Below are 15,316 nucleotides of genomic sequence, written 5' to 3' on the forward strand. Positions count from 1 at the left end.
TCTTTACTGGGTTAATACTGTATAGAGGTTAACAGTGTCTTTACTGGGTTAATACTGCATAGAGGTTAACAGTGTCTTTACTGGGTTAATACTGTATAGAGGTTAACAGTGTCTTTACTGGGTTAATACTGTATAGAGGTTAACAGTGTCTTTTCTGGGTTAATACTGTATAGAGGTTAGCAGTGTCTTTACTGGGTTAATACTGTATAGAGGTTAGCAGTGTCTTGGCTGGGTTAATACTGCATAGAGGTTAACAGTCACTGTGACGCCTCCAAACAGTGTCTTTACTGGGTTAATACTGTAGATAGAGGTTAACAGTTACTGTAACACCATGTGTTACAATCTCTGGTGAATATTGTAATAATTAAACGTTTTCAAAAAATATTTGTAAGTGAAATATGCAGCAAGAAGTGGTAAAAAAATCTACTTTTCCTTTCAGTATTTTTATTAGTTTATTACTCCCCACAGCCATTATGCTCATTAATCAAATCAGAATGTAAATATTCACTCTTTGGAGGAGCATGAACAATAAACACACAACTACCAGGTTTCTATTAAAGGTTTTTAAACGTTTCAAAACAAACATCACATGTGGTCCAGTAAAATGCATCACACCAAAATATTCCACATGTACGGAAACATCGGCATCTCCACATGGATGAAACCAAGTGCAGTTTTTATCATTTTATTTTATTGTACATTTTTTTTTAAAAAGTCAAAAACAACAATTACAGATCATTACACACACATAACAATTGCTATAAACAAGAATCACACAAATATATACAATTACAGATCATTACACACACATAACAACTGCTATAAACAAGAATCACACAAATATATACAATTACAGATCATTATTATTATTATTATTATTTATTTCTTAGCAGACGCCCTTATCCAGGGCGACTTACAATTGTTACAAGATATTGCATTATACATTATTTCACATACAATTACCCATTTATACAGTTGGGTTTTTACTGGAGCAATCTAGGTAAAGTACCTTGCTCAAGGGTACAACAGCAGTGTCCCCCACTGGGGATTGAACCCACAACCCTCCAGTCAAGAGTCCAGAGCCCTAACCACTACTCCACACTGCCAACCACTACTCATTATATACTTATATACTTATATACAATTACAGATCATTACACATACATAACTGCTATAAGCAAGAATCACACAAATATATACAATTACAGATCATTACACATACATAACTGCTATAAGCAAGAATCACACAAATATATACAATTACAGATCATTACACATACATAACAACTGCTATAAACAAGAATCACACAAATATATACAATTACAGATCATTACACATACATAACAACTGCTATAAACAAGAATCACACAAATATATACAATTACAGATTATTACACGTACATAACAACTGCTATAAATGGACTCCAGCTAGACAGATTTATACAAAACGCATACAAAAATCAAAAATAGAAATGAATAGAAAGGACAAAAATACACACTGCATTAAAAATTAAGCTGTAATTCTTCAGATAATTAATCATAAAAGTCATCAATAATCTCTCTAGAATCAGACAACTGTGATTATAGCACAAGCAAGCATAACTTTGAGGTCTGTTTACTGTTAGATATATAAAGATGTAAACTGTGGTGAATTAGACACCACAAATGATTGTATTGTGACTTCTCTTTTGAATTATTGATAACCATCGTTTGTATTTGAATTGTCCAATACAAATCTAGGTTTAATAGGGATTGGCTACTGAAGCTGGTATAAATAAGGTCTGCATGCTTTTCACAGGAGATTGGGTCAGACTGGGTGACGCTGAAATTGCCTTTGCTAAAAATAAAGATACATAAAAAAATATACAAGTGCCTTTTGGACTCCTATTTACCCATTACTAATTCTTAAAAAAAAAAAAAAAAAAAAATGCACACATATATTGAAGTATATATATGACAGAACGACTGTCCACTGAACTGTCACATAAGCATAGATTGGTTCTTAAATTCTCTTACAACATTAAGAATTGTAGAAAAGTCAGTTTTTTTTTTTTTTTTTTTGTCTGTCCAATGTTTTGTATTACCCTCCACCTCTTAGTGGGCTCCAGTAATGGCACCTGCAGTGATTAAGCATCGAGTCATGGGATAGCTGGATTGGACCATGGGATGGATTGTCTTGTCCTTCTTGTTACTATGCTTGTAAAGCCCTAGGGAATGCTCATGTGATCACATGTTTTCCTGTACAGCATGTATTCAAACGAAAAAGAAAGTCTGCAATGGTGTAATAAGTTATATTTGTCAGTGCTGTAAACCATGCTTATCAGTATCTGAACAATGCAGCGAGTGCATTTGTGTTTGTAATTGAATGTGTGTAAACTGTAAGTGTACAGGTGTGTCTGGACTCGCTTTTGTGTTCCAGATGTATTTACTGTGAAATACTGTAAATGCACCGGCCTCTCTACACAGTTTCTGGACTTGATTTTTTGTAAGCGATTTACTGTAAAACATTTGTTTGGTGGGAACACTAAAGATAGCACGAGGAAGCTTCGCCCCCCTCAATCGTAAAAGCCTCTGCAGGTGTCCCGGTGCTCTATAAGCACACATGCAGAGGAGCCTGGCTCTATTGCACAGGGGTTAAGATGCTCACCTGCGGTGTGTGTGGTCAGCAGTGTGTGCCCAACCTTATCCCTGTTATACTTATCACACCCATTATTGAATTGAATTCACAACTCAAGTCTGCTTTCTTCTCTTCATTATGAACACTTGAATCACAATGAATACTGAACTACAGCTACAGATCTGTCAGTTTCCTAAACCCCATGCGTGTGTCCAAGTTAATGAAGGATTATTATCATGTGACATTGTCTTGCTTTGTTTTTACTCTTCCCTCACCTTTACAATCATTCACAGGGTTCTTATTGAAATGACTCAAATCTTGTGTTTGTATTATTTGGTAAGTCTGTGTTAAGGTGCTTTGACTATGAGTTCAGGAGCTGCCTGTCATATACATATTTAATATAGGCTAGATTAGAGTGTCTTTATATTATTATATACACCAGCAGCAAGTAGTGCACAGCAGTGTGTTACTAACAAAACAAGAGAAGGAAACCTGATCAAAAGTGTCCGATCACTAGATGGCGCTGGCTCTTACTTCTCCCTGTGTTAGCACATGTTACATGTATGTATGGCAGGCACCTATAACTGATGAGCATGGTATAACAATGGTAAAAGCATTATAAACAGCAGCATGACTGTGGTGCTTTTATAAGGGTCTAGTCCCTGACTGTGTCTCTTTTTTGTGTTTTTCAGTGCTGACTGTAGTGAGCTGCTCCAGACAGTATGAAGGTAAGAGAACAGCTTACATGCATTCACAAAGGCTACGTGTGGTATTGCTGGAAAGCTTTTGAATGAAGATATTATTTTGGCTGACTGCTAACCAGACAGAATATCTGGATGCCTTTTAAGAACAGTAATCCTCCCACTTATCTTAAACATGTTTCCTGATTCATAAAAAATTTAAACACAGACCACTTTCTATTTTCAAGGCCATAATCATACGGAGAGAGATTCCTCATGAATTCTTTTCAGTCAAAACTAGGGCTGTGTTCGAAAGTTTGTTCGCTAGCCAGGGATTTGAAGATTGTTTTAAACCTTCGAAGGTTCGTCAGACGGGTTCACTCACTGTATGTTTTATCCCATCCATTTATATGGATGACCTGTAAAATAATAGGACTTTCAATCAAATATAAACAATGCACTATGATGACATCACCAATACATTACGCAAATGAGTACCATCGACGGTTCGAACCTTCCTTCTGTAATGTGTTCCGAACCTTCAAAGATCAAATGTACCCTTTGCAGCCCTACTCAAAACATACAAGTAGAGCCTGCAATGGGTCACACTGCTGCTATTCCTACTGTATCACAAGTAGAGCCTGCAATGGGTCACACTGCTGCTATTCCTACTGTATCACAAGTAGAGCCTGCAATGGGTCACACTGCTGCTATTCCTACTGTATCACAAGTAGAGCCTGCAATGGCTCACACTGCTGCTATTCCTACTGTATCACTGCAGAGATGCTGGTGGGGGGCTGGAATCTCTCTCCTCTTGCAGTTTCCTATTTGTTTTGTAGGGGAATGTGTCCTAATCCTATCCTATTCTCTGTTTCAGAGGGTCATCCTCAGGCTGTCCTGACCCTGCAGTCTGCCTGGGCACAGATATTCCCAGGAGAGACAGTCACCCTGAGCTGTGAGGTGGAGGGGGGCTCTGCTGACTGGAGGTTTAAACAATACCGAAAGGGTCAAGAACAGGCAGTGTGCCAGAAACCCTCACCCAGTATGGGGAACAGTGTCGGCTGCACAATCAGTACCCCCCAGTATCACCACAGTGGAGTGTACTGGTGTGAGTCTGCATCAGGACAGGAGCGCAGTAATACTATCAACCTAACTGTGTCCAGTAAGTCATTTACATTCTAGATAATATTCAGACCCTGTTGAATAATCCTGCACTCGGATTGGCTGAGAGGGTATTGTAAGCTACTGATCGGCTTGCTGATTTGAGTAAAGCTGTCTCTGGATCTCCAGTCAGTATGAATTGTTGCTGCTCACATCGCTGTTTTCAAGTAGCAGCTGTGTAAGAACAGTATTGCAGCGTGGTGGTTCTGCACTGGAGTAACCTCTGTAGTGTCTTTGCTGCTCCACCTTTAGAAACCCGGTTAATGACGGGGCTCCTGAGTGGCACATCCAGTAAAGGTTCTCCGCACAGAGTGCAGGATGTGCCCTATAGCTGGAGATCGCATGTTCGAATCCAGGCTATGTCACAGCCGACAGTGACCGGGAGTGCCTAGGGGGCGACGCACAACTGGCTGAGCGCTGCCCGGGTATGGAGGGCTTAGGTCGGCAGGGGAATCCACGGCTGTGGCCGATAGGGCGCCTGTGGTTCTGCAGTGGAGCCGCCAGATCTGTGTTGTCCTCCCGCACTATAGGTCTGATGGCATTGCTGTGGATCTGCAGTGCGAAAAATGTGGCTTGGCAGGAGCACGTTTCGGAGGACGCGTGTTCCATCCGCCGTTTCCCGATTCGGCGGGGGGTTACGAGCGGTGAGCCGAGGATACAGATAATAATTGGGCATGCTAAATTGGGGAGAAAACTTTTGTAAAAAAAATTGGCGACGACTAAATTAAAAAAAAAAATAATAATTAAAAAAAATAACCCGGTTAATGGAGCAACAATGTCAGTGGAAATGAGAGTTCAAAACAAGACACCAGGGGTCTGGAATACGTTTAAAACAATAACTTTATATAAAAATGAATAAGAAAACATTGACAGGGAGGAATTTAACCACCTCCCTGCCAAACCAAACCAGACAATACTAAATAGCGGACGGCTTTCACCAACCCGCATATAAACAAACACTATACAATACTTACAAAACAAACCAATGACAAACACCAAAACTAATAACAATCCAGCGCACGTATATCTAGGGGCGGGGCTCCCTTCACAGCGTCATCAGGAGGAGAACGGCACATTTCTATACAATCGATTCAACCATTTCATCACTTAATATATACAAGATAACAGCCTAATAATGAACAACAGGATCCCCCAGATACTTGTAATTCCCTTAACTAGGGATTTCAACATGGAAACAGAGCGCTGGGGTAAATCACACACAAAACAAATAGAAACACGAAGCGCTGCCTTTAATTTGTGTTTGTTCAGATGCAGCTCCCTTAGTGTATTCAAAACTATACTATGTATGGTGATCGTGTATTGTGCGTCACAGTTCACACGGAAGGAGGGTTCAGAACATAACTGATCAGTAAAATGCTGCAATACCAAAATGGTTTGTGGGCAATTTATTATGTGATTGTTGTGTTCAGAAACAAACCCTGAAGCATTTGTTAATATTAATTATCATGCACATTCCATTGTTTGTAATACAATATATTAGTATTACAAATATATATCTTTTATGTTTTAAAGTGTATATAATGCATATGAACTAAATACAGTATATACTTAGTAATATCTTGTCTGTAAATATTTAAGAGGTACAATTTCATTCGCTTCCGCACCCCCAGCACCCCTAGTTCCAGCGCCCCTGATCAGATGCCTTGGTGGTGACGTCAGACCAGGAAGAGAATGGACGCAGTACTACGAGTGAAGCGCTGATGCGTGTATTTATTAAATAAAATAGTTAAACAAAACAAACACTGTACAGAAAACAAAACGACACGACGACCAAAACAGAGACGGACACAAACACTGACACACACACGTATCACACGGGTGTAGAAGCTGTTTCTATTTTAAGTTCATCCTTTTCTTTACGTTCCACCTCAGAACAACCCTCACCATGCAGCCAGAGATACGGGTCTTTATACATGTGACCATCTCACATTCTGCACGAGAGTTTTTAATTTGCATGGCTGACAGTCAGTTTGTCAATAATCACTGACTGCTGACCGTGCATTCTCACGAGCTGTCTGTCAGAGACGAGCTACTAACACCGCCTCTGCCAGACCACATTTAAATCAACAATAATACATGAAATCACCTGTGCTACATAACCCAAGCAATACCTTTTAAATCATAACACAATAATAGACAATAATACAAAATAAATGGGTGATCCTGCAGACTCCTCAATCCTGACCCATCTCTCAGCCCTGCTGATCTGAACTCGTTCTGTCTTTTCAGATCAATGGGTGATCCTGCAGACTCCTCAATCCTGACCCGTCTCTCAGCCCTGCTGATCTGAACTCGTTCTGTCTTTTCAGATCAATGGGTGATCCTGCAGACTCCTCCCCAGCCTGTGATTGAGGGAGACGTTCTGACTCTGAGGTGTCGTGTCCGGGGTTATACAGCTACCAGGGTTGTCTTTTATAAAGATAATAAAGAGTTACAATCCAGGGCAGATGCAGCGCTGAGTGTGGATCGTGTTTCAAAGAGTGACGAGGGGTCCTACAAGTGCAAAGCATGGCGGTTGTACTCTCCTTACTCTGGTGACTCTGCAGAGGTGCGGGTGTCAGTGAGAGGTAGGTTCATTCTAACAGAGAGAGTCCTCACCCCCTTCTCTGTCTGTAATGTCTCACAGATACATTCACACTGGAGTCTATTCCAGCTGTGTTAATGTGACTCTGCAGAGGTGCTGGTGTCAGTGAGAGGTAGGTTCATTCTAACAGAGAGAGTCCTCACCCTCTTCTCTGTCTGTAATGTCTCACAGATACATTCACACTGGAGTCTATTCCAGCTGTGTTAATGTGACTCTGCAGAGGTGATGGTGTCAGTGAGAGGTAGGTTCATTCTAACAGAGAGAGTCCTCACCCTCTTCTCTGTCTGTAATGTCTCACAGATACATTCACACTGGAGTCTATTCCAGCTGTGTTAATGTGACTGCAGAGGTGCGGGTGTCATTGAGAGGTAGGTTCATTCTAACAGAGAGAGTCCTCACCCCCTTCTCTGTCTGTAATGTGTCACAGATACATTCACACTGGAGTCTATTCCAGCTGTGTTAATGTGACTGCAGAGGTGCGGGTGTCATTGAGAGGTAGGTTCATTCTAACAGAGAGAGTCCTCACCCCCTTCTCTGTCTGTAATCTCTCACAGATACATTCACACTGGAGTCTATTCCAGCTGTGTTAATGTGACTCTGCAGAGGTGCGGGTGTCAGTGAGAGGTAGGTTCATTCTAACAAAGAGAGAGTCCTCACCCCCTTCTCTGTCTGTAATCTCTCACAGATACATTCACACTGGAGTCTATTCCAGCTGTGTTAATGTGACTCTGCAGAGGTGCGGGTGTCAGTGAGAGGTAGGTTCATTCTAACAAAGAGAGAGTCCTCACCCCCTTCTCTGTCTGTAATCTCTCACAGATACATTCACACTGGAGTCTATTCCAGCTGTGTTAATGTGACTCTGCAGAGGTGCGGGTGTCAGTGAGAGGTAGGTTCATTCTAACAGAGAGAGTCCTCACCCCCTTCTCTGTCTGTAATGTCTCACAGATACATTCACACTGGAGTCTATTCCAGCTGTGTTAATGTTCTCAACACAACTCAGGTGCTGAAGTAACGGGTCCTAGCAAAGTTTTCTGATATGAAAGCTCTTCCTGGTCTGAGTGACTCTCATACTGTGAGTAGTGTAGAAGCTGTAATAAAGCAGAAAGAGGCCAAACCAAAGATACACTGAATGCTTGTCAGTACTGATGATCAGGCCCTATTTGTATGTTTAATTGGTTGTGGTAGTGATAGAATGTGTATTGCCATTGCAAACTGTATCTCTAATCATGTGTAACCCCTCCCTAGACAGGGGGGTACAGATTGGATATAAGAAATTGGTCCTATACATTATTACACTGCAGATTATACCACAGAAGAGATTCTGCCCAAATGAAATAGTTTTAAATAGAATACATACCTGTTCACTTTACTGTGACACACACACAGTATGAAACAGAATAGCCAAGAAAGACACAGATACTAAACATGTAAGTCATGTGAGTTATATTATTATATTAAAAATCAAAGCAACAGCAAAGTATCATTCAGAGTGATAATGAGTCATAATTATAAACGCCACACAGGAGCAGCAAGACAGTGAATCAGAACCATTGACATGTCAGTAAAAACACAGTGATATGCTGCTGGAGTGCCTTCAATACAATCACATATTAGATTCACCTGCTTTATTAGGAGGGTTCACAGCAAACTTGGTGGTTGTCAATGTACTGTAATTGATGTGGGGCTGTGCTAATAAGTCTGATGACCCTACTAATAATACTCCTGGTATTAATAGTGAATGTTAACATTGCTGATTTGTATGCCTCCACATTATCTGATTCACATCCCATCTCTCAGGCTCTCTTTATATTATTATTATTATTATTATTATTATTATTATTAAACAATACATTTTAATACAGACAACGTATGCTTTTGAATTACATATTTTCTAATGTGCCCCAACATTTATTTATAAACAAAAACAAATAGAATCCATGCTTTTGTTATCCATGTCAACATTTTTTTTATGAAACACTAAGTTTAATTATGAATCAGTCAGTCCTTTGTTAACGTCTAATGGTAATACATAATTATTTTGAATTATCATGCATGTTTACACATGCTGTGAATAGGTCTGTTGCTCTGTGCTGTCCAGCACTGTCTGTCTATGTGTGGAAATAAGGGCTAATCAACCAAGAGAACAAATTCTCAGACAGAGAAAATCTACAAATGTTACAAGAATCCAGAGCTATGACCTCGAAACCCGTGAGAGACAGTAACATCGAGATGCTTTTATTAGAGACCACCACAGTTAACAAGTCCATGTGAACGGAGCCTGTGGGTGCAGGTCATGCTGAACTGGGTTTTATTTCTGTCCTTGGCAGGCAGGTCTGTGTTCCTAACATGCCTTGTTTCCTTTCTTTACCCAGAGCTGCCGAAGGCTGTGCTGACCAGCAGTCCTCAATGGGGAGAGCTGTACACTGGAGAGACTGTCACCCTGAGCTGTGGGGTTGAGGGGGGTTTCACTGGCTTCCAATATCTCTGGTACAAGAGCAGTCAAGGAGGCACAGTGCAGATCAGAGGCACCACTGGAGCCAGTTACACACTCAGCCCTGTCACTCAGTCTCATAGTGGACAGTACCAGTGTGAGGCACAAAGAGGAGATCCACCACGTTCCTCTCAGCGCAGTGATCCTGTTATACTGACTGTGTCTGGTGAGTTTATTAACACAGCGATCCTGTTACACTGACTGTGTCTGGTGAGTTTATTAACACAGTGATCCTGTTACACTGGCTGTGTCTGGTGAGTTTATTAACACAGTGATCCTGTTACACTGGCTGTGTCTGGTGAGTTTATTAACGCAGTGATCCTGTTACACTGACTGTGTCTGGTGAGTTTATTAACACAGCGATCCTGTGACACTGGCTGTGTCTGGTGAGTTTATTAACACAGTGATCCTGTTACACTGACTGTGTCTGGTGAGTTTATTAACACAGCGATCCTGTGACACTGACTGTGTCTGGTGAGTTTATTAACACAGTGATCCTGTTACACTGACTGTGTCTGGTGAGTTTATTAACACAGTGATCCTGTGACACTGGCTGTGTCTGGTGAGTTTATTAACACAGTGATCCTGTTACACTGACTGTGTCTGGTGAGTTTATTAACACAGCGATCCTGTGACACTGGCTGTGTCTGGTGAGTTTATTAACACAGTGATCCTGTTACACTGACTGTGTCTGGTGAGTTTATTAACACAGCGATCCTGTTACACTGACTGTGTCTGGTGAGTTTATTAACACAGTGATCCTGTTACACTGACTGTGTCTGGTGAGTTTATTAACACAGCGATCCTGTGACACTGGCTGTGTCTGGTGAGTTTATTAACACAGTGATCCTGTTACACTGGCTGTGTCTGGTGAGTTTATTAACACAGCGATCCTGTTACACTGACTGTGTCTGGTGAGTTTATTAACACAGTGATCCTGCTACACTGACTGTGTCTGGTGAGTTTATTAACACAGTGATCCTGTTACACTGACAGTGTCTGGTGAGTTTATTAACACAGTGATCCTGTTACACTGACAGTGTCTGGTGAGTTTATTAACACAGTGATCCTGTTACACTGGCTGTGTCTGGTGAGTTTATTAACACAGCGATCCTGTTACACTGACTGTGTCTGGTGAGTTTATTAACACAGTGATCCTGTTACACTGACTGTGTCTGGTGAGTTTATTAACACAGTGATCCTGTTACACTGGCTGTGTCTGGTGAGTTTATTAATGTCTTGTAACAATTGTAAGTCGCCCTGGATAAGGGCGTCTGCTAAGAAATAAATAATAATAATAATAATAATAATAATAATATTCATTCAGTCCTGTGGATTTCTGTCATCTTATCTTTCACACTATCTTTGTGTCAGAACAGAACAGTTACTGATTGGAGCTGCACTGGAAACAGTAACACTTCAAGCCAGTTAAAGGAAGTGATACAAGGCATTAGTAGAATATCATCTTGAAGAATGGACGACTTTGTAGACTTCCTTGTAATGGCTGTTATAATTACTTTTTATTAATAACAAGTACATTAAAAGTAATTCCAGTAGATTCATGTATTTTCTTTATAATTATTCAAATTTTGTAGTAATTTGTTTTTTTACCACAAGTTATCGTGTTACCCAAAGCCACTCAAATTGAGGGAAACAGGAGCCCTTATTTCTCATCTTCTGTATTTCAGAGGGACAACCAAAGCCTGCACTGACCCGGGAGCCTACAGGAGAGATATTTGAAGGAGACACGGTCACCCTGAGCTGTGTGGTTGAGGGGGGCTCTGGTGGCTGGAGATATCTCTGGTACAAAGACAGGCAGGGAGCTCCAGTGTACCAGACTGACAGCAGCAGTGGAACTGGAGCCGGATACACAATCAGTGCTGCTGCTCTGTCCCACAGTGGAGAGTACTGGTGTGGAGCTGGACGGGGCAGGAACACGTCTTACTCACAATACAGCCATCCCATCTGGGTAAATGTAACTGGTGAGTAATACAGAATCTCCTTCCTTTTCACTAAAGCTTTGTCCTCAGCAGTAGGGGGTGCTGTTTGGTTCTGCTAGAGGTGATTGGGAGCCTCAATCCTCCAGCATTCCTCTAATTCTCAATTTCTAATTCTATTCCTCTCTATACCTCTCTGTCTATTAAGGTTGAAGTTTCTCACCTACTCTACCACGCAATAGCTAAATATAGAACACTTTGACAAAGCATATCTATTTACAGTAAATGTCCATTTTAAAAATAATAATCTCATTGCTCATTTTTCAATACCAAGAAAAAAAATATTTATTGAATTATGAGAGTGGGACTTAAACTCATGACTAACACTGTTGTAAGTGAAACTCGACTCATTATGCTTCATAGCCTCTATACTCCAGCACTGCCTCTGTCTCTCTAAGGAGCCTCTATACTCCAGCACTGCCTCTGTCTCTCTAAGGAGCCTCTATACTCCAGCACTGCCTCTGTCTCTCTAAGGAGCCTCTATACACCAGCACTGCCTCTGTCTCTCTAAGGAGCCTCTATACTCCAGCACTGCCTCTGTCTCTCTAAGGAGCCTCTATACTCCAGCACTGTCTCTGTCTCTCTAAGGAGCCTCTATACTCCAGCACTGCCTCTGTCTCTCTAAGGAGCCTCTATACTCCAGCACTGCCTCTGTCTCTCTAAGGAGCCTCTATACTCCAGCACTGCCTCTGTCTCTCTAAGGAGCCTCTATACTCCAGCACTGCCTCTGTCTCTCTAAGGAGCCTCTATACTCCAGCACTGCCTCTGTCTCTCTAAGGAGCCTCTATACTCCAGCACTGCCTCTGTCTCTCTAAGGAGCCTCTATACTCCAGCACTGCCTCTGTCTCTCTAAGGAGCCTCTATACTCCAGCGCTGCCTCTGTCTGTCTAAGGAGCCTCTATACTCCAGCACTGCCTCTGTCTCTCTAAGGAGCCTCTATACTCCAGCGCTGCCTCTGTCTGTCTAAGGAGCCTCTATACTCCAGCACTGCCTCTGTCTCTCTGAGGAGCCTCTATACTCCAGCACTGCCTCTGTCTCTCTGAGGAGCTTCTATACTCCAGCACTGCCTCTTTCTCTCTAAGGAGCCTCTATACTCCAGCACTGCCTCTGTCTCTCTAAGGAGCCTCTATACTCCAGCACTGCCTCTCTCTCTCTAAGAAGCCTCTGTACTCCGGCACTGCCTCTAAGGAGCCTCTATACTCCAGCACTGCCTCTCTCTCTCTAAGAAGCCTCTGTACTCCGGCACTGCCTCTAAGGAGCCTCTATACTCCAGCACTGCCTCTGTCTCTCTAAGGAGCCTCTATACTCCAGCACTGCCTCTCTCTCTCTAAGAAGCCTCTGTACTCTGGCACTGCCTCTAAGGAGCCTCTATACTCCAGCACTGCCTCTGTCTCTCTAAGGAGCAGGGGGCTCTGGGGAATCCCACTCTGGAAGATGCTGGTTCTGATTTGATTTGAATATCTTGGTCAGACAGCTTCACAATCACTAACCTGTCTTCATGTCATCTTTTTGTAGCTCTGTTCTCCAGGGTGACTCTGACAGCATCTCCAGGAGCCACAGTGAAGGAGGGAGAGGCTCTTAACCTGACCTGTGAGGCAGCAGTGAACAAACCCCCCCGCCCTCAACTCCACTACACCATTGTGAGAGACGGGGAGCCTGTGACTAACAGCACTGACTCTGCACTGTACAGCATAGCCAGCACTGAGAAGAGCCACACTGGGAGCTACACGTGTGCTGTGGAGTCACAGGGAGTGAAGAAGAGCAGCCAGGAGCTACACATTGAAGTGCAAAGTAAGATTACAAACCCCTCCTACATAACTGTCCTTGATGATTGAAAGTGATCTCACAGTAAAATAGGTCACATTGTGATTCCATAATATTCCCTTTCCCTGAAGAAACAGACCACTGAATTACCAGCATTTACAACACAGTGGATTGTTAACAAATACTGCACAGTATAGACACTGTTTTTATACTTTGCAAATTCAGTGATGTATATTTCCCACTAATGTTTTAGCTTCATGCATGGCTTTGATTACATTTTAAACAATCATTCTTTTCTGCTTTTTGACAAACAATCAAATGAAACCTCATTGATTCCCTGACTGTGTATCTTAGAAAATGATGGTTCAAATAAAATGCAGTTACAGCAGACAGCCATTCGAGTGACAGAGTGGCTGAAGGCTGTTCCTATAGAGTGAGTGTGAGCAGGGTAATGTTCTTGAATCCCTATCAGCTCAGTCAAGGTGTATGGAAGTCACTCGCACACACTCATACTGTACCTTCCTTCCCCCAGCGTCCTGGCACAGCGCTGTTGCTATTGGCTACAGAGTGAGCTTCACTTTGATTCATTTCATTGTGTTCACTCTGCTGCTCCTTCAATACTGCAGGATCCAAGGTGAGACTCCCAGTCAGTGCACACATTTCACCTGGCCTGTCACAGCACACATGCAGGCTTCTTCTTAAACAGCACAGCCCAGTCTTAGGGATAGTTCATTAAGAAATCATTATTTCATCATTAAACATGCACAGCTAGTTTACAAAATAAACATTTTGGAAGTTTGTATTTATTTTTGTTAACACAATTATAAGAAACAAACTGAACAATCTGTATATATTTTTCCAGGTTCCCCGTGTCTCGCTGGTGGTAAGTCAAGGTAAGTCAGTATTAGCCAGTATGTGTACAGACAGGGGGCAGCACTCGCTATCTCTACCTGTCATCATCCTTTACAGCACTGAAAATGGAGATGGGAACTTTCTGATTAGCTCTTTAAGAATCCCTCTTACAAACTCTAACGGTACCCTTCACTTAGACCTGTGTCCTGAGATGCTATACAGGGTTAATTTGGCTTTTTGGTTTCCAGATGATAAAGATCTAAGGCTTTGACATATTTGACTCATAATCTTTATTCTTTGATTCTTCAATCTAGAGTATTAATAATAACCCTTTTGTCAGTAATGTCACAAAGCTGCTGCCTCCAGAGTGTCTTTACAGTTGATACACAGCTGCTCCTTACCCTGAAATGCACTCTGTGATTTCAATGGGACTTGATTCCTCTGAAGCCTAGAAGTGTCATCATCCTTTAAAGCTTTTGTTATTGCTGCAGTTAAACTCTGAACCCTCCTTGTGTGTCTCTGACATCTGTCTCAGGAAAACCTCGGATCAGGATCAGGAGCAGTCAGCAGAGGGGATTGAGCTCTCCAGCCGTGTGCAGCACACTGGAGTGGAACTGGAATAGTGCTGCATTACCATAGACTGGAGTGGAACTGGAATAGTGCTGCATTACCAGAGACTGGAGTGGAACTGGAATAGTGCTGCATTACCAGAGACTGGAGTGGAACTGGAATAGTGCTGCATTACCAGAGACTGGAGTGGAACTGGAATAGTGCTGCATTACCAGAGACTGGAGTGGAACTGGAATAGTGCTGCATTACCAGAGACTGGAGTGGAACTGGAATAGTGCTGCATTACCAGAGACTGGAGTGGAACTGGAATAGTGCTGCATTACCAGAGACTGGAGTGGAACTGGAATAGTGCTGCATTACCAGAGACTGGAGTGGAACTGGAATAGTGCTGCATTACCAGAGACTGGAGTGGAACTGGAATAGTGCTGCATTACCAGAGACTGGAGTGGAACTGGAATATTTGAGCTTGTGTTTAGTACACACTAGCAGCTGAGCTGATAATCGTATTGATGTTATTTTGTGAAAACAATAAAGCGTTAATACTGCCTTACAAAAAATGACTCTGAGTGTTCTGAAGT

The 15,316-nt window shown here is 42.0% G+C and overlaps 1 protein-coding gene across 1 annotated transcript; it reads left to right on the forward strand.

Annotated features, from left to right (window-relative positions):
* Nucleotides 1–604: 604 nt before the first annotated feature.
* LOC117971304 (Fc receptor-like protein 5) lies at nucleotides 605–14,891 on the forward strand. Its single transcript, XM_059015738.1, has 10 exons — nucleotides 605–668; nucleotides 3,311–3,346; nucleotides 4,176–4,460; nucleotides 6,790–7,014; nucleotides 9,437–9,721; nucleotides 11,244–11,537; nucleotides 13,068–13,343; nucleotides 13,849–13,950; nucleotides 14,179–14,209; nucleotides 14,704–14,891. The coding sequence occupies exons 1-10, from the start codon at nucleotides 605–607 to the stop codon at nucleotides 14,789–14,791; spliced, it is 1,686 nt and encodes a 561-aa protein (XP_058871721.1). The 3' UTR covers nucleotides 14,792–14,891.
* Nucleotides 14,892–15,316: the final 425 nt, after the last annotated feature.

Source organism: Acipenser ruthenus, chromosome 51 (genome assembly GCF_902713425.1).
Source record: "Acipenser ruthenus chromosome 51, fAciRut3.2 maternal haplotype, whole genome shotgun sequence".
Taxonomy (NCBI): Eukaryota; Metazoa; Chordata; class Actinopteri; order Acipenseriformes; family Acipenseridae; genus Acipenser; species Acipenser ruthenus.

What these genes read in the sequence shown, in the direction of transcription:
- LOC117971304 (XM_059015738.1), top strand. Translation starts at nt 605, where the DNA reads ATGCATCACACCAAAATATTCCACATGTACGGAAACATCGGCATCTCC. An exon ending in TGTTATACTGACTGTGTCTG is followed by an intron (nt 9,722 to 11,243) that starts GTGAGTTTATTA and finishes TCTGTATTTCAG; the next exon opens with AGGGACAACCAAAGCCTGCA. An exon ending in CTCGCTGGTGGTAAGTCAAG is followed by an intron (nt 14,210 to 14,703) that starts GTAAGTCAGTAT and finishes CATCTGTCTCAG; the next exon opens with GAAAACCTCGGATCAGGATC.